The following is an 18635-nucleotide window of genomic DNA, read 5'->3' as shown; positions in this document are numbered from 1 at the left end:
ACAGGAGCACCTGATACTGATGTAAATATGTTGTAATGACACATGGCTTAGAGAATGCTATCTGGTAGCAAGGAGAAGTACAGCCTCATGTAGAGTACTGAGATGTATATAGATCTGCAAATAAGCAATGTTTCTTATGAGTGGTAGCATTCTTCGGTAACAGTGGCATGGTGGCACAGCGGTTAGCACTGCTGCCTCACCTTGCCAGGGATCCGAGTTCAGTTCTCAGCTTGGGTCACTGTCTGTGCGGAGTCTGCACGTTCTCCCCGTGCATTCTCTGAGTGCTCCAGTTCCCTTCCACACTCCTAAAGATTTGCTGGTTAGGGTGCATTGGCCCTGCTAAATTCTCCCTCTGTGTACCCAAAAAGGCACCGGAATGTGGCGACTAGAGGATTTTCACAGTAACTTCATTGCAGTGTTAATGTAAGCCTACTTGTGACAATGATAAATAAACTTTAAAAACCCTAAAAATAACCCCACCCAGACTCCAAACCCAAGTCGAAACTGATGTAGGTCTGTTGTATCTAGCATATGTCCCAAATTGTGAACCATACACAAGAACTGCACCATGCTTGTAACAAAAAAGAACTGAAACTTTATTTGATTCATAGTGGTTATTTAGTAAAGGAAACATATATTCCTTTCCTTTCAAAAATTTGTCAAGCAACATAAGAAATTTCATATTGAGTACAGGCTTTGGAAAAGTCAAAATAATACTTCTAAGTGAACAAGAATAGATTCTGATTCACATTTTAGTAAGTCTTCATGCCACTCTATACCTGTGGCAATCACTATACATTCTACTTGTTTTGCCTAGAATTAACGTTCAATATTTTAAATTCTGTTGGATTCATGTCAAAAAGAAACATCTTACAATAAAAATAGCACCCTTTGAGTCTTTATTACATCCACAACCTATGTAATAACTGTAAATGTGTCTGGGGACCATAACTAACCAATTTGCACACAGCAAGGACTCATAAACAGCAATCAGATAACTGGCTGGATAATATGTTCTAATTATGTTGAAAAATTATGAGAACATGTGCAGAACACCTCTGCTATTCTTTGAAAAGTGCCATGAGATGTTTTACATCCAGTGGGGAGTGAAGAAAGGGCTGCAGTTTAACATCTCATCAAACAGTGACACCTCTGTTAATGCAACACTCCATCAAAACTGCTTGGGATTGTCAGCCTGCATTATGGGCTCAGTCTGGAGCGGGGCTTGAACTCCCTCCGCCTGCCTCACAGCACAGTTCTACTGGTGAACCTTTACAGATACCTATTGTCAGGCCAGCTTGAATAATTTATGTGGATACTTGGAGTCTGATTTCTCCTAGGAAATAAAAGAATATGTGTGGTTTAATAATCAAAACTAGAAATTGCATTTGGAAAATGATTAAACACGTTGCACAAAGATTTCCTTTATTATTAGAGTGCATTTAATCAGGTAACAGAGCATGTATCTCTGTTCAGGCCCTCAGTGTATATCGCTGCTGCAATAGACATTTGAACTTAACTATCTGTTTTGATATCCCTAGGGATATAATCCAATTCTAAAAGATAAGAACCTTGCTAGAAAGTGTAATGTACCTCTTATTTTGTCAGATCACAAAAAGATTTGGGAATATGGTGTGAAGTGGAGCAAGGTCTAATGACCATTAATGTGTCTGGCTTGACAGAAGATGGAAAGTGTGCTGCTATCAGATTAAGTTGATTTCCAGTTTGGTGACTAGCTGATGTCTGATGTTTCATTTACTGGAGTTGAGATCACTGAGGAAAAAGAGATTGCCGATTGCAAGAGGTGCCAAGGACTGCTTCTTTGTGAATTTGTGATGATTCAGCACTGGTGGAAATACATAGATAGGAGTAACAACACTTAAACCGACCATAGGATGTCATCAATTTGTCTTTGTATTTAGCTTCCACATGAACAATAGTCTTATTCATTTTGACTTGCCCTGTTCCAATATCCCATCGACAAACTCTGCTTCATCCATCTATCCAATCTTAGCTTGAATGTTGACATAATTTCTGTCTCAAATACCAACCTGGAGAGCAAATTACACAATATCATAACTCAACAGTGAAAGCAAATAGACTTTTGGAGGAAACCACAGAAAAAATTGCTCCTTATGCTATGTGAGTAGAACTGTGGCACAATGGTTAGCACTGCTGTCTCACAGCGTCAAGGACCTGTGTTCAATTGACTTTGGGTCACTGTCTGCATGGAGTTTGCACATTCTCCCCATGTCTGTGTAGGTTTCCTCCAGGTGCTCCGCTTTCCTCCCACAGTCCAAAGATGTGCAGATTAGGTTAATTGGCCATGCTAAATTGACCCTGGTGTCGGGGGAATTGAAGGCGCAGTGGTCCAAAAGCTAGTGGTGTTTGCTACCAAATAAACCTGTTGGACTTTTACTTGGTATTGTGAGACTTCTTACCGTGTCAGGGGATTAGCAGGATGTATATGTGGGGATATGGGAATAGGGACTGGATGGGACTGTGGTCGGTGCCGACTCGATGAGCCGAATTGCCTCCTTCTGCACTGTAGGGATTTATGATTCTATAAATGGAGATGAGACTGGAAGTGTCAAATGTTTCACTGCCCAAAATGCAGCCGACTTCTATGCACATGTTCAGATGCTTTCACATGGGATATTAGATAGTGTCAGTAAGAATGTAACAGCAAATGATTCACAAAGCATGAGCTAGCTGGAAAAATGGGCAGAGTAAGCATGTTCAACCTTTGCAGCAAACACCAAGAAGAAAGTTACCTTCGCAGACTCCTCGTAGTTTAATGTATCTCCTCCCCAAAGTTCTATTGCTACTAACAGTGTTCCTCAGGATTGTGTGTAATAGATAATTATGAAAATAGGAACAGCATTGCATGCAGTGATTGTGGTTACTTCTATCATGGTGAGGTGAGGAAAAGGACAAGAAAAAGGGAGATAAAGACAGGGAAAAAGAGGAGAGGATAGGTTCGATGGTTCTGGGAGGGAAGAAGCTGAAAGTGGCACTTTTTGGGAGCAGAACTAATGTGGGAGAAGTTATGGTTGGGTCTTCGGGAGGAGAGGTGCCAGAAAGACTCCTTTTCATTGGGGCAATGATGAGAAGTGGGGTGGGGGGGGATGTGCACAGAGATAGAGAGAGAGAGAGGGGTGGGGGTGGTGGCGAGGAGGGAAAAGAGATTGATAGAAGAATAAAGAAGTAGAAAGGATGCTTTGGGGTGATAGGAAAGAACCATGCCAATATCATCTAGCAAGAACGGAGACAGTATCTCATCGTGAACTCGGGGATTTGGAGAACAGCTCAGTGATTTGATGGTGGTGAATATGAATTAAACTCACCTTGATAAATATTGTACTGAGAGCAGTGAAAAATGGCAGTCTGACTTAAAACCTGTCCCATTTATGGCAAGTGTGTTAGATTAAGATTATCCCTGAAAAAAACCATCAGCTATAAAATGTCTCATTAGAAATTTGGCAAATTTAAACTTCGTAGAGGTTTTCTATGTTTCCTTCATCATATCACCAGATTCTCAAGATCACCTATTGCTTTCCGTGTATCCAAATTTTGATTATTCTGGAATATTCAAAAATGCGCAGAACATGTTTCCTTGATGCAAGCAAAGCCATGATAGATACATTTGCAGTTCAGACTACAAGCTTATGTAATTACATGCATTCTTATATCATGTGCTTAGAATCAAGGTATTTATTTGGTTTTCTGTTTTCTTTGGAACTGTGTAAGCTTTTTTTTAAACTATTGTTCAGCGTAATCTAATTTATTATGTGTAGAATTGTTGCAAATCTTCAATTAGAGGAAAGTGCACGTGATACTACATGCAGGAGAAGGTTCTCTGAGGAGAAGCAGTAATGTTACATGATTGTAAGGCTAAGAATTGAGGAATATGATACAATGGGACAACTGATATTCATCAAGAAAGAAAGATCTCGTCACAAAAAGCTAAAGACACTGGAGCAAGAAATTTAGGTATAAACACAGCTGTCAGTCTCAAAGTGCTGGTCCAATCAGCACAAAATTGATAAAATTGTTCCCCTCTCTTTCTACCCATCAAGTGATGGCAACTGTGTCTTATTTTAATTGTCACTTGCCAATTCAGTGTATTTAACTGTTGAAATGCTGTAACTGTAAAAGATGCACAGAGACATGTTATCTTGTAAGTTTTAAAAGAAAGGGGAGTAGTACTTGTTCTACTTATATAAATATAATATAAATAAATAATATAAATAAAAATGATATAAATAAAAATGTTCCCAGTCACATTTACACATGCATTCAAGTGCTCTCACATATACAGACACACACACATGCAGAAGTAAGTTACAAAGTGGAAGGATAGCTTAAATTACTTAGGAGTACAAAAAAGTCAATTGAATGGATACCATACACTGATGACTTAAATGGTTTCAGTCTGGGTTCAATGGTCTTCCCAAATACAAAGTCGAGATGATTTAAAGATGTTGACAGATGATTTCTGATTTTCTTCAGGAGTCAGCAGCTGCTGTGTAGATGTTTAAGATGTTGTCTGCAATGTGTGGCTAGGTGCACGCTTGCAAGATGACTGGAGAGACTGCACACTGGGGATCTTTCCAGTTTCAATCTGACTGGCCTATAAAAATAAAGCAACTTCTTAAGCACAAAGAGGCCCAGTTATGAGTGTCTCTACTCATGATCTCTTATCACAAACTGGCCAGTTACCCAAATATGGTCACAATAGGTTTGTTCTAAGTCCATTGTTTAAAAATGATTAGATCATGGCCCATGGAGTTCCAGCCTCACCTGGGATCCATCATCCAAAGTGATTGAGTCCCATACTTTGTTCCACACCCAGGTTGGCTATGTCTGGATGTTTTCTGAATGGTTCAGGAGCTGACTCATTCACATGTCTCTAAGTTGAATAAGGCTTTGGTGGTGTACTGCGAGATAGCCCAGCTCCTTCCTGATGGCTTTACAATTTGTAGGAGCTGCTATTTAAGTCACTTAAAATGTTTTGTTCAGTCATTTTAAAATTATCCAATGGTTTCAGCCCACTCAATAAATGTAGTTTTATGTTATAAAACATGATTTTGCACAGTATTTTTGAGCTAATGGAAATAAGAGGAAGAATGAAAGCTTTCAGTCACAACTGTGCACAGTGTGGGAATAGATTTTGGTTAAAATGGCTTCATTGTCATACATTTTATCAGGAACAGCTGACATGAACTAAATACAGAAAAGCTAGGGGCACACTAAAGATCAGTCAGTTTCTGTAAATTGAAAAGATAAGTATTTGGGATGTATAACCTTTTATCATAACTGAAGACTAATAACATTATATTAGGAAAAATAGAACAAAAATGTTGGAGCAGGAGAATCAGCAAATGTGCTAAAAACACCACAGGACGCTAGCCATGCATCATTATTGGCCCCTCACAATCAAGTGCCACCTATTTACCAATACCCTTGTCACCAGTATTCAGTATCATTCGTCTCCACTCTTTCACAGCCTTGATCCAGAAGAAAGGTGGAGTAGTTGCCCGTGACATTAATTCAGCATTTGATTGAATGCCACCAGTAAAACTGAAGTCAATAGTGGTTAAAGGGAGTTGCAATTGGCACAATAAAAAACAGTAAGTCATCTCAGCCCCAAGACATCACTGCAAGAGTTCCCCAAGAAAGCATGCTTGGCTCCAAACATCTTCAACTGCCTCATCAGGACCTCCCCTTTATGATAAAGTCAGGAGTGGAAATGTTTGCTGATGATTCCAGTGTTAAAAACCCTCTTCACAAATCCTCCCATAGTGAAGCAGCAGTTGACATATGGAACAAGACTTGGATGGCTCCTGGTTTGGCTGATAATCAATTGGCAACATTTTTGCTACATACATTCCACAGAATGACCATGTCAAGCACGAGAAAGCTTAACCATCTCCCTTCAATCTTCAACATCATCATTATTAGCAAGGCCCCAGCCATCAATATCTTCAATATTGACCAAAGGCTGATCAGGACTATCAATGGCAACTCTGGGGTAGAGTAACTATACATCTGATCCCTTAAAACTGCTAAACCTCATGTCAAGGTGTGGTGTGATACTCACCATCCACTTGGTTCCGTGCAGCTATGTCACAATACAAGAATCTCAACATGTAGATCTACACAGAGGAATTCACTTCAGTGGTGCCCTGCACTGAGCTCAGTGTGCCAGCCCTCCATCATTACCACCCTGTAACTGCAGCAAGTATCACACAACAACAGCTCAACTGGGAAATGTTGTGTTATCCTGTCTGAAAAAGGGCAAAAGATGATGAAACATGCAGAACTGATGGAAGATGAAGTTCACTACTTTGCCAAGAATCACTGTGCCGGCCAAATCAAATTCTGAAAGGTAGATAGTGGGAATAAATGTGCTAATCCATTTAAGAAGAAGCACAGCTTAATTTGTGTCAGGGCGTTTGTGGTTATTAGAGTCAGGGATTTTGTGTCGGTGATATTAATTCCGGGAAGTGATGGGGACTAATAGAAAAGAAACTAATTCCAGGAAGCCGGCGGAGCAACATCTTGGTTTACCAACAAGTTGGACAGTTAGGTGGCAGGTTTGCAATGTTATTCCTCATGTAATGAGTTTTCAAAGCTAATTTTCGTTCATTCATGTGATATGGCTAGACTGATGTTTGTTGCCCATACCTAACTGACCTTAAAAAACAAAACTGAAAAATGTAAAAATGCGTGCCAGGTTATTTCCTACTGGCACCAAAAGATAACTCACCCCCTGCTGCCCCTACTGACTCTCCCACCATCCCCCCCACCCTACCCCAAGAATATCTGCTACTTGTACAACATAAGCTTTGGTGCAGAATAGGACAGGGAAAATGATTGTCCACCATTCTTCTAAACACAAACATATCTTGCAGCCCCCGCTCAGGGGGGAGAAAATCACTTTATTGGGGTGATTCTCCCATCCTGCTGTGCTAATTCTTTAGTGCAGCGGGCCAGGAGAATCCCACAGCGGGTGATGCGCGTGATTCGCACATGCATTCCTACTGTGACAGCATCTCCCAGCACCAGATTTCTGCCGGCTTCTGCTCCATGCTGGAAATTAGCGGGGAGGCAGGTAAATATTTAAACACTTATTTTAATATCATTTACATGCGATTAGCAGGCCCGGGACAGAAGTCTCCAGGTCCGCTAGCATCTCGCTCCCCACCAGAAGTATTTCACTACAGCGGGGTTTAGAGGAGCCTTCAGGGAACTAGTGGCCCAATCCCGCTGGAGTGAATGGGCATTTGGGGGCTCCCCAGGAGGTCCGGCAGCAGGGGGAAGTTGCTCCCCGGGCATTGCAGCGGAGAAGTCCCAGCCTGTGCCCCTTGGCACTGCCAATGGGCAAAGTGCCAATGCCGGGCATTGGGCAATGCCAAGGCGGAGGGGCATATGGGGAGATGGGAGTCTGATGGAGCAGGGACTGTAGAGGAGGGGCCTAGGGGGTGAGCGGTGGGGATCTGAATAGGGATCAGTAGAGGAAGGAGGGAGGGCAGTGATCTAAGCGGGTTGGGGAGGACGGAGTCAGCCAGGGGTGACAGTCAGCCTGTTGCGGGGTTGGGGACTGTGGGGTGAGGGGTTACAGTCAGGGTGGGGGAGAATTCGGTGGGGGGGGGGTGCAATGGAGATCGCAGCAGGTCCAGGGGGGCTTGAGGCTGGCCCGAGAATGGTCAGGGGGACCAGTAATTGGACCATGGCAGGGGGTGGATGGTCAGCATTGTAAGAATCGTGGGGTTGGCTAGTGTTCGGACTGGCCAGCAATCGGGAGGCCATCAGTACAGGGCCACTGTGCATGCATCTGGGCATGGACAGATTGGCACATACACAGTGGCCTGCCCAGCGTGCTGATTTCTGCTTATTCTGAGAATAGACCCCACGCCCTCAAATTTAATGATCTTCGTGCTGGTGGCCTCTGCAGTGCCCAAATAATGGGAGATTCTTCTCTGAAATCGCACTGAAAAAATCGACGTGAATTATTCCAGTTTTCACATGAATTCAACACTTAAAATTTTTTGGGGGAGAATTCCTGCCTATATTTCTTTACCCTTTGCAATGCCCTAATGTTGAAAGAGCTATTGTTCTATATTTCTTTATATTTAAAAAATAAAATCTAACCCTGTTATCAGAAAGTTTTCTTTGTTGTCCATCTGCCTTAAAAGAACAACACTTTCTGAAGCAATTTAATTTTCCATTGAGATGCATTGAAATGCATTTTTATGCTTTTGCTATGCCACTGAGAATACCTGATATAAATAGATACCTACACATTCTCAAGAATGTTAGATGAGGCATAGTGTTTGACAGCTGAGACATTCATTACTCATGAATAACCCCATGGATTTGAAGTTTCTCACCACTGAGAGAAAGTAGGTATTGAAAATAATGAAAAAAAAGTAAAATGTTCATACACACAGTTCAGAGCTACTGATGTAAAAACGTTATTGTTCAGACTATGATTCCCATAGGTGTTTAATTTCACTGCAGTGTCGGGTGTTTTAGTGGTTTTTTTTAGCCTCTTTCTCAGTGGAATGAGTAAGGATACAATCAAATATATTGACAAAATAAATTCAGGTGACCTACATGGCATCAACAACTCAAAAGCAAGGGTTCAAATGATGGATGGTAAGATTCGCAAATTACTATCTAGCCAGGATTGTGTGCAAGAGGCAGAGAATGAAAAAAAAAATATTTTGTCATTTCATAAGACAGTTCAAGTAGCTGTAATTCTCAAAGTTGCACCTTGGGTGACCAATCTTCAAGCTTCTGTTTAGCGACTTGCAGTGGTCTGCAAATGGTTGAAGATGAGCCACCATTGTTTTACTCCAGCTCCAAGCAAAAAATGAAGCCCATCTTTTAAACAACCTATCAGATGAATGAATGCTGCAAGGATAAAATTATGGAGTTTTTTTTTAAGTGTATTCCTCTGTTAACACTCTTAAATTTATCTTCTGCTGTTTCATTTCCTAGGTGACTTTTAAAGCAACAAAATACTCTGTCTCTCCGGATCTGAGATTTGTTCTTCTTGCATATGATGTCAAACAGGTACACCAACAGTTACACACTATATATATATGTGCTTTTAATATGAGAGAAATGTTTTACCTGTGGATGTTGCAAGTGCATTTTATAATATCTCGATACCAGTATACTTATCGGAATATTTCCAGATTCTAGTTTGATTGTTTTGGCTGTGATCCTAAAAGTAAGGACCTGAATTTGACTGTATGTTGGATACTTTCTTTGGTGCAAACCTAATTTATCCCCTGCTGCTCCAGTAAATGGAGTGCTTGCTCCAGTTCCAAATTCATTTGTTAGGTTTTTCAAACTCTATAAATAGTAGTACTGGAAAAAACAAATATGATTGAAATAGGGAAAATGGAAATTATTAACAGACATGAATTTCATACTCTAGTGTAAATGCATGTGCTTATGTTGATGACAGATCCTTTCTCCAGTGCTTTAGAAGTGATTGAAGATTTTCTCTCAAATAATGTTCTGATTCTACATTTTTTTCTGTTTTAGACTTTGATTGAGTTTTATTTGGTGCCCACTGTGAGGTGTTGATAAAAGAGTAAAGGCTAGGGTTGTACAAAGTCCTGGTGCATATCAAAAATCAATTGAACTACAATCAAGCAATCCAGATCTGAACCTATACCATAGATAGTATAATCTGTAATACTGTTGTGAGGGATTTCTGGACTCCCAATGACATGTTTCTCATGATGAGAGACAGAACGCCTCGTGCCACTGGGAAACTCTTTGCCGCAGAAGGCTGTGGAGGTCAGGTCATTGAGTGTCTTTAAGACAGAGGTAGATAGGTTCTTGATTAATAAGGGGAGCAGAGGTTATGGGGAAAAGGCAAGAGAATGGGAATGTGAAAAATATCACCCATGATGGAATGATGAAGCAGACTTGATGGGCCGAGTGGCCTAATTCTGCTCCTTATGCTCTTCAACACATGGGCGGGTGCGCCATCAGCAGGGCCGGAAGATCCCACCGGTGTGAACAGCCAGAGAACCCTGGCTGTGTGTTTAAATAATAGAAAATTACAGGAGAACGCCTTGGAAAATTTATGCAAGATTTCTCCAATATTTCAGTGTCGACAACAGATGATTGGGAAAATTCAAGGGATACTGGATAAACAGTGAAAATGCTATTCCAAAGAACATTGGGTGAAATCTTACCATAAAATGGCAGGGTTGTTTTTGGTGAGAAAATTGGTGTGTTTCTCGTGTGTTTCTCTCCAAAGAAACTGATTGGTTTTCTCTCAGATTCTATGACACTCTACCAAAAAGTGTTAAGGGGGTATAATTCATGCCATCATACAGGAGGGCGGTGCCTAAACATGTTGGCAAAACCCGGTTGGTGAGAGATCAGAGTGCCATCTTCAATGGTGTCCTGAGCAGAACTGCAATAAACCTGCAATCATTGGCCCTTCTCTTCCCCCCACCAACCCCAGCATGCCCCGTCCCCCGGACTCATCGGCATTTTCTCTTCTTCCTGCAATTGTCAGCTGCTTCTCTCTCACCAATCCTCATCTCCCCCCTCCAACAACCAAATAACCATCAATGGCATCCCCTGCTCATCGGACTGCTCCCAGCTCACAACCATATCTGCATGAATCCTCGACACACCCCCATGAGGCTCCCATTGGGGGCCACTGGTTGGCATTTCTAGAGTGGCATGGTGCCAACCTGCCAGTGCCAGTGGACATTGCCAGGGCACTGCTTGGCCATGTCCCTTGTCCTGTGGGGGCAACACTCACATTTATGCCCTTGAGGAGACCTCCACGGCAGGTTCATATCTGTGTGAATCTGTTGTAGCCCCTGCTGACGTGATGTCACCAACGAGGGTTAGGGAATATCTGAAGCTGTGTTCTTGCCGGGAGAAAACGACTTCTGTATCTTGAGCCCCACCGCAACCTCACAGGTAGCAAACATGGGCTCAAGATACCGTCCATTACTTTGTTATCAGTGAGTTTTTTTCCACATTTCAGCTGACACTGTTCAAATTTTCACCACTGCATCCAACTCATTGTTTATCACTATTCATTCAATGTTATTAAAAACATTACCACTGAAAGGATACTTAAGACACTCTGTATTGAGGAGAAAACTGAGAGTGAACCCTTAGGATTCCCATCAATCTCCTCCTCATGGGAAATATATTTCTATAGTGTGGAGACACCTTGCAGTAAATAAATCAATCCAAACAGTTTCTATTAATCTGCCAATTGAAAGTTAAATTGGAAGCATTCCTCGTGCAAATGCAGCAAAACATGGACAATTTCCTGGCTTGGGCTGACAAGTGGCAAGTGACATTCATGCCAAACAAGTGCCAGGCAATTACACCTTCAACAAAAGAAGATCTAACCATTGCCCCTTGACATTCAATTGCTGAAATCCCCACTATCAACATCCTAGAAGCTATGCTGACCAGAAATTGAACTGGATTAGCCATATCAATACTGTGGCTACAAGAGTAGGTCAGAGGCTAGGAATCCTGTGGTGACTGACTCATCTCCTGACTCTCACCATCTACAAGGCACAGGTCAAGAGTGTAATTCCATACTCTCTACTTGCCTTGATGAGTGCGACTCCAACAATATTTAAGAAACTTGATGCCATGCAGAAAAAAGCAGTCTGCTTGATTGACATTCCATCCAAAAAAAATTTCACTTTCTTCACCAACATGCAGTGGCAGCAGTGTGTACCATCTACAGGACGCACTGAACAAACTCACATACACTCCTTAGGCAGCACCTTCCAAACCCATGACCACTACTATCTAGAAGGTCAGGGACAGTAGATACATGGGGACACCATCACCTGGAAGTTTTTCTTCATGCCATACATCATTCTTATTTGAAAATATGTTGCCATTCTTTCAATGCTGCTGGATCAAATCTTGGAACTGCCTCGCGAACAGCATTATGAATGTACTTATACCTCATAGACTGCACTGGTTTAAGGAGGCAGCTCACCACCATCTTCTCAAGGACAATGAGAGATAGACAATAAATACTGGCCTAGCAAATATGCCCACAGCTAATGAATAAAAACAAAAATAGCTTCCCCAAAAGATTTACATTTGCTAGGTGACTGGATGAAATAACACATATGCATAGAGGTTGAGTTTAGCATCTAGCAGGACTGGTCCACCAAGAGAGTAGCAACTGCTGCTGAATCTTTGCACTTTCAGTTGGCGAAACCAATGGAATGTGGAGCATCTCCATGCTTGACTGTTGGTGATATGACAGGGTCCTGGCACCTTGGCACTACCCACTGGTGACTGGAGAGTGCCAAGGTGGCGGAGGAGAGGGTGAGGATATCAGGGGGAAAGGCTTATTGGGGGCGGGGGCAGGGAGGACCAATTAATCATTTGTTAAATTGTTCTGTAACAAGTCACTTGAATGCCCACAACATTTGCAGTGGGGCAAGCACTGCAGTCAAGTCTAAAATCCAGTCTCTAATTTGTACTATTGTGGATGATAATTTTTAGTTTAAGGAGTGTTGTAAGACCATAAGATATAAGAGCAGAATTAGGCTAGCTTGCCATTGATTTTGCTCTACTATTCAATCATGGTTGATATGATTTTCACCCCTATTCTCCTGCCTTCTCCTGACACCCTTGAACCCCTTATTGATCAAAAACCTTTCTATTTCTGTCCTAAAGACAGTCAATGACCTGGCCTCCACAGCTCTCTACAGCAATGAGTTCCATTGATTCACCACCATCTACCTGAAGGTATTTCTCCTCATCTCAGTTTTAGACGTGTCCTTTCACTCTGAGGTTGTGTCGTTGGGATCTAGCCTCTGCCACAAGTGGAAACATCCTCTCCACATCCACTCTATGTAGGCTTCTCAGTATTCTGTAAATTTCAATTAGATCTCCCCCTCATGCTTCTAAACTCTATTGGGTTTAGACCCAGAGTCCTCAACCATTTCTCATTTGAAAAATCCTTCATTCCTGGGATCATTCTTGTCAAACTCCTCTGAACCCCTCCGAAGCCAGCACATCCTTCCTTATATATAGGGGACCCAAAACTGCTCACAATATTCCAAATGGGGTCTGACCAAAGCCTTATATAGTCTCAACAGTACATCCCTGCTCTTGTATTCTAGCCCTCTAGAAATGAATGCTAACATTAAATCTGCCTTCCTAACTGCCACTGAACCTGCATGTTAACCTTAAGACAGTCCTGAACCAGGACTCCCTAGTCCCTTTGTACTTCAGATTTCTGAAGCCTTTCCCCATTTAGAAAATAGTCTATGCCTCTATTCTTCCACCAAAATACATAACCTCACACTTTCCCACATTGTATTCCATCTGCCACTTCTTTGCCAATCTCCTTGCCTGTCCAAGTCATTCTGCAGCCTCCCCACTTCTTCAATGCTACCTGTCCCCCTTTTGCAAATGTATCATCCGCAAATTTAGCAGCCATGCCCTCAGTTCCAACTTCCAGATCATTTATATATATAGTGAAAAGTTGTGGTCCCAACACTGACCCCTGTGGAACACCATAAGTCACCAATGTCGTGGTGTTGCAGATGGTATGTATGATGCCAAACAAATCCCAAAACAAAAGTTATCAATTTATATTTTATTACAAGAGGTTATGTGTGTGAAGTCAGGAGTCAAGAACAGCAAAAATAATTCTGGAGATTTTAAATAGTTAGTGAAAATATTTATTAACAAAAGAAATGAAAACTTAAACACTCAAGATTACAATTGCACAGCTAAAATTAGTTTTACAAACATTCCACCAACAGATTCTTATTTGGATACATTCACAAATAACCACTCTATTTTGGCAACAGTCCTTATATTTAACCTATAAAATTCCAGTAACCTTCCACAAGGCACAACTCTCTGTTGCCAAAGGGAAGGTATTTCACAGGACTCTTCTCTCACTCACATTTCACTGTAGAAATGCCAGGTTTCAAAGTAACCCTGCTTTTCAGAACAAACTGCTATTTTTTTGAAGATGGCTGAAGATTACTTGACTTTCTTGTTATACAATTCTGTGCCAGCACAGCATTATCTTTTGGATCATAAATAGCCACAGCAGGGCTATCAATCTCTCTTCACATATTGTTTTGTTTCTCTTTCATCTTGACCTCAGGGTCCTTGTGCATGAGTCACAAAAACCCAGCTTGCAGGTGCAGCAGGTGGTCAGGAAGGCGAATGGGATGCTGGCCTTCATAGCAAGGGGGATTGAATATAAAAGTAGGGAGGTCTTGCTACAGCTGTATAGGGCATTGGTGAGGCCGCAGCTGGAGTACTGTGTGCAGTTTTGGGCACCGTACTTACGCAAGGATATTTTGGCCTTGGAGGGAGTGCAGAGGAGGTTTACTAGGCTGATGCCGGAGTTGAGGGGGTTGAGCTATGAGGAGAGGCTGAATAAACTAGGCTTGTACTCGTTAGAGTTTAGAAGAATGAGGGGAGATCTCATTGAGACGTATAAGATGATGAATGGAATGGATAGGATAGAGGTGGAGAGACTCTTCCCGCTCAGAAAGGACAGTAGGACTAGGGGGCACAGCCTCAAGATAAAGGGGAGGCGGTTTAGAACGGAGTTGAGGAGGAACTTCTTCACTCAAAGGGTGGTGAATCTCTGGAATTCTCTGCCCGTTGAAGTGGTGGAGGCTGCCTCGCTAAATATTTTTAAGAAGCTGGTTGATGGGTTTTTGATAAGAGAGGGGATTATGGGTTATGGGGAGAGGGCGGGAAAGTGGAACTGAGCCATGACAGATCAGCCATGATCTTATTGAATGGTGGGGCAGGCTCGAAGGGCTAGATGGCCTACTCCTGCTCCTATTTCTTATGTTCTTATTACTTTAATATCTGTCTGAACTTAACTATTAAAATGATCTTTCATGTTCTCCATTGTCCCTTTTCTTAGGTCATATAAAATGAAATGACCCTTCGAAGTTTAATTGTGAGCTTTCCTTAAGTTGTAAAATCATAGAAATAACAGTGCAGAAGGAGGCCATTTGACCCATCAAGTCTCCACCGACAACAATCCCAATTAGGCCATATTCCTGTAACCCCAAGTATTTATCCTGCTAATCAATCTGAGCTATGCATTCCAACAAACTAAGAGGCAATTTAGTACGGCCACTGCACCTAACCCACTCATCTTTGGACTGAGAGGACACCGGAGGACCCAGAGGAAACCCATGCAGACAAGGGGAGAATGTGCAAACTCCACACAGACAGCGACGTGAGCCAGGAATTGAACCCATGTCCCTGGAGGTGTGTGGCAGCAGTGCTAGCCACTGTGCCACCATGCCACTCCAAAATCATTTAATTCTTGTTCTTTTAGTTCCTTTTGATGGTTAATAGCAAAAAATCCAAATCCTCACTTATCTCCTAATGCAAATGTCTATCTGTGTTGTATTTACTTGCAATCATCTAACTTTCATCATCTCCACTTGAAATGCTTGCATTTACACTTACCTCTGATGTTCTCAAGAATACAGGCATTCAGTTCCAAAATAATTATATTAGCCACAAACACACAGGCACACACACATAGCATTTCCAAAGACTAACACAATATCTTCAAAAAAAAACTTTAATCTGAAAAGTACCTTATTTAAATTCATAAGTTCCTTGGTATAAAATAACCTTTGTCAACATGTTCTGCTGCAGTGAATTCACAAAATTCTCAACAGAATAGTTGTGTTGTTCATATGCTTGATCTGTGAACATAAAATTCCAAAGGCAAGAGATCTCTACAATTTCAAAAAGGGACGTATTTATGATTTGAAAATGGAGTAGAAATGGTCTTGTGCTATTATAAATTCTATTGGCTTCTGCAACTCATACATCATCAATTAAGTTGTAAAAAATTATTATTATCATGTTTGTGTAACACTATTTCATTTTCACATTGTGGCCCATAAAGGTTTTTACATGCAAGTCATGAGATTGCTATAGATTAAGTTCAATATGCAAGGAATTAATTCCCAGAGAAATATGACATTTTATTGACTTAGCCAGCACACATATGTCAATGGATGAAGAGTTCAAAGTTCTGAAGTGTTAATTAGCTATCAATAGATGGGTCGAACATTCACAGCAGTGTTTGCCTATGCAGGTTTCCATAACTTTGAAACAATTGGAGTCTTTGAACATGATTCGAAGAATAATCTGTCCTTCCTTAGATTGATGTGGAGATGCTGGTATTGGACTGGGGTGGGCACTGTAAGAAGCCTCACAACGTTGGGTTAAAGGCCAACAGGTTTATTTGGTAGCACGAGTTTTCGGAGCACTGCACCTTCATCAGGTGATTGGGAGTTGGGTTCACAAACAGGGCATATACAGACACAGACTCAATTTACAAGATAATGGTTGAAATATGAGTCTTAACAGGTAATCAAGTCTTCACAGGTACAAAAAATGTGAGTGGCGAGAGGATTAAGCACAATTAAAGATGTGCGTATTGTCTCAAGCCAGTACAGTTAGTGCAATTTTGCAAGCCCAGACCAAATGGTGGGGGTTACACGTAATGTGATATGAACCCAAGATCCCAGTTGAAGCCACCCTCATGCATGAAGAACTTGGCTTTCAGTTTCTGATCAGCGATTCTGTGTTGCCGTGTGTCATGAAGGCTGCCTTGGAGAATGCTTTCCCGAAGATCAGAGGCTGAATGCCCGTGACTGTTGAAGTGTTCGCCTGGGCTTGCAAAATCCTACTATCTGTCCTGGCTTAGGACAATTCATACTTCTTTAATCTGTGCTTAACTCTCTCTCCACTCACATTGTCTGTACCTGTAAAGATTTGATTACCTGTTAAGACTCACATTCCAACCATTATCTTGCAATTGAATCTGTGTCTATATATGCCCTGTTTGTGCACCCAACTCTCCACTCACCTGATGAAAGAGCAGCACTCCAAAAGCTTGTGCTACCAAATAAACCTGTTGGACTTTAACTTGATGTTGTGAGACAGACTGTAAAGCGCCTTTCAAGAAGCAAACTTTCTGTTTAAAAAGTAACTCTATTGAATGCTAAACAGTTGTTTGTTATTTATACACACTTGTCATACAAGAAAGGAACTGGTTTGCAGGGTGACTAACGTGGGTTTTCAGGAGGTAGAAGCAATGTTCCTGTACAACAAAGTACTTATATCTTTGCCGATATACTGATTTTTTATTTGTTACTATTATTTGTTTTGTATCCTGTGTATTGCTAATCAATGCAGACAATTTCCATTGTGTTGGATCAAATGAAGTAACTTTCACCTGCAGATCAACATTAGTTCCCAGCAGGGGTTTTCTTTTTTAACTGAGCCGATTATAAAAATTGCTAAAGTGAAATGTAAATCGGTTAAGATTTATAATGAGTGGATGATGTGCTTCACTGATTAAGCAGTCAAGTGATGCGGGTAAAAGTTACTTCATTTGATCCAACACAATGGAAACTGTGAAATGTACATTCTAGACTGTAGAATTGAAATCAACTAACCCATTTAGCTTGAGGCATTTTAATGACAAAGATTGTTGTGGTTTCTTACATTTCTGAACTGGTTACTATTTTTTTCAGCATGCTAGCTGTTCACCCATGGCATTGCTAACAAAAGATCCAAGAAACTGTTTTCCTATAATGATGTGAGAACAAAGCCATCAAAGACACAGTTGAGTCATTTTTAACTATCAGTTGCTCGATAGTACCTATGGCAGGCCTGGTTCATTTCAAGAGCATGTTTTCACTAACAAATAGGCAGTCAACTCTGACTATTGAACTGGCGTCTACACTATTGCAATATTGTGTGGCCCAAGCCAGACCTGGTTGGGCAAAAGGTAGGTGAGGAAATGAAAGTTTGAATTGTAATGAGGGAGGTGCTTGGCACAGCTGTAGCCAATTCTTGTTGTGGAGTCCTGACCAATGGCCCTACCATCTTACCAAACCCTCCAAGCTAGTAGCTTGTGACATATCTTGATCCAGTGGTAAGAGGGATCCAGACAACTGCAGATAGATCCGGATGCAGTCAGTAACCAGGACAGCTTCTGTGTTTTGGTGAGCTCAGTGCAACCCCCAGCACAGTGCTGACCTGCATTCAAGACCGTTGGACTTTAGATTGGTCTCATCCATCCAGGTCACAGGAATAAGTTTCTGCATGCCATGGAGCACATATCCCTAAGTTGCTAAGCTTAATGCACCTATTGGTTATGCTCAGTTGGTTGGGTCCACCCATCTAGGTGGCTCACTAGGATGGCTGCTGTCACATACTAACTACTTGGAGCCATAGGTGAGAGCTGGGTGAAGGTGACGACCAATATAGCATCAGCCACTCCAAAGAATGCAGCGAGCCTGTCTGTGAGAGGTACTGTTCCTCCCTTACGCCCCAAACTTTCATCAAAAGTTTGGTACTTAAAGACCATCCAGTAACAAAATGATTACTTCCCCATCAGTGATGAAGAGGTGCATGCACCTTGACAATGGTGACGTGATTAAAATTGTGGATACTTAAGAGGTTACAATTGGAAGAGGGCAAATATTGCGGGGAGCTGGAGGAAATTACAAAGCAAGGATTGCTGAGGCTATTCCATAGGACGCTTAAATTGGCCTCACAGGTGGAGGATG

General features: G+C 41.6%; 1 protein-coding gene across 1 annotated transcript in view; it reads left to right on the top strand.

The window, feature by feature from the left end:
• dpp10 (dipeptidyl peptidase like 10) overlaps positions 1-18635 on the top strand; it is a 763552-nt gene that overhangs the window by 371743 nt on the left and 373174 nt on the right. Inside the window, exon 5 of the mRNA XM_080199302.1 lies at positions 9010-9084. Within this exon, the coding sequence (XP_080055428.1) occupies positions 9010-9084 (75 nt within the window). The remainder of the gene's footprint in view (positions 1-9009; positions 9085-18635) is intronic.

This window comes from Carcharhinus amblyrhynchos, chromosome 11, assembly GCF_965287045.1.
Source record: "Carcharhinus amblyrhynchos chromosome 11, sCarAmb.v2.hapA, whole genome shotgun sequence".
NCBI classification, from domain to species: domain Eukaryota; kingdom Metazoa; phylum Chordata; class Chondrichthyes; order Carcharhiniformes; family Carcharhinidae; genus Carcharhinus; species Carcharhinus amblyrhynchos.
Note: the sequence above shows the minus strand (reverse complement) of the source record. Positions and strands in the feature narration are given on the sequence as shown.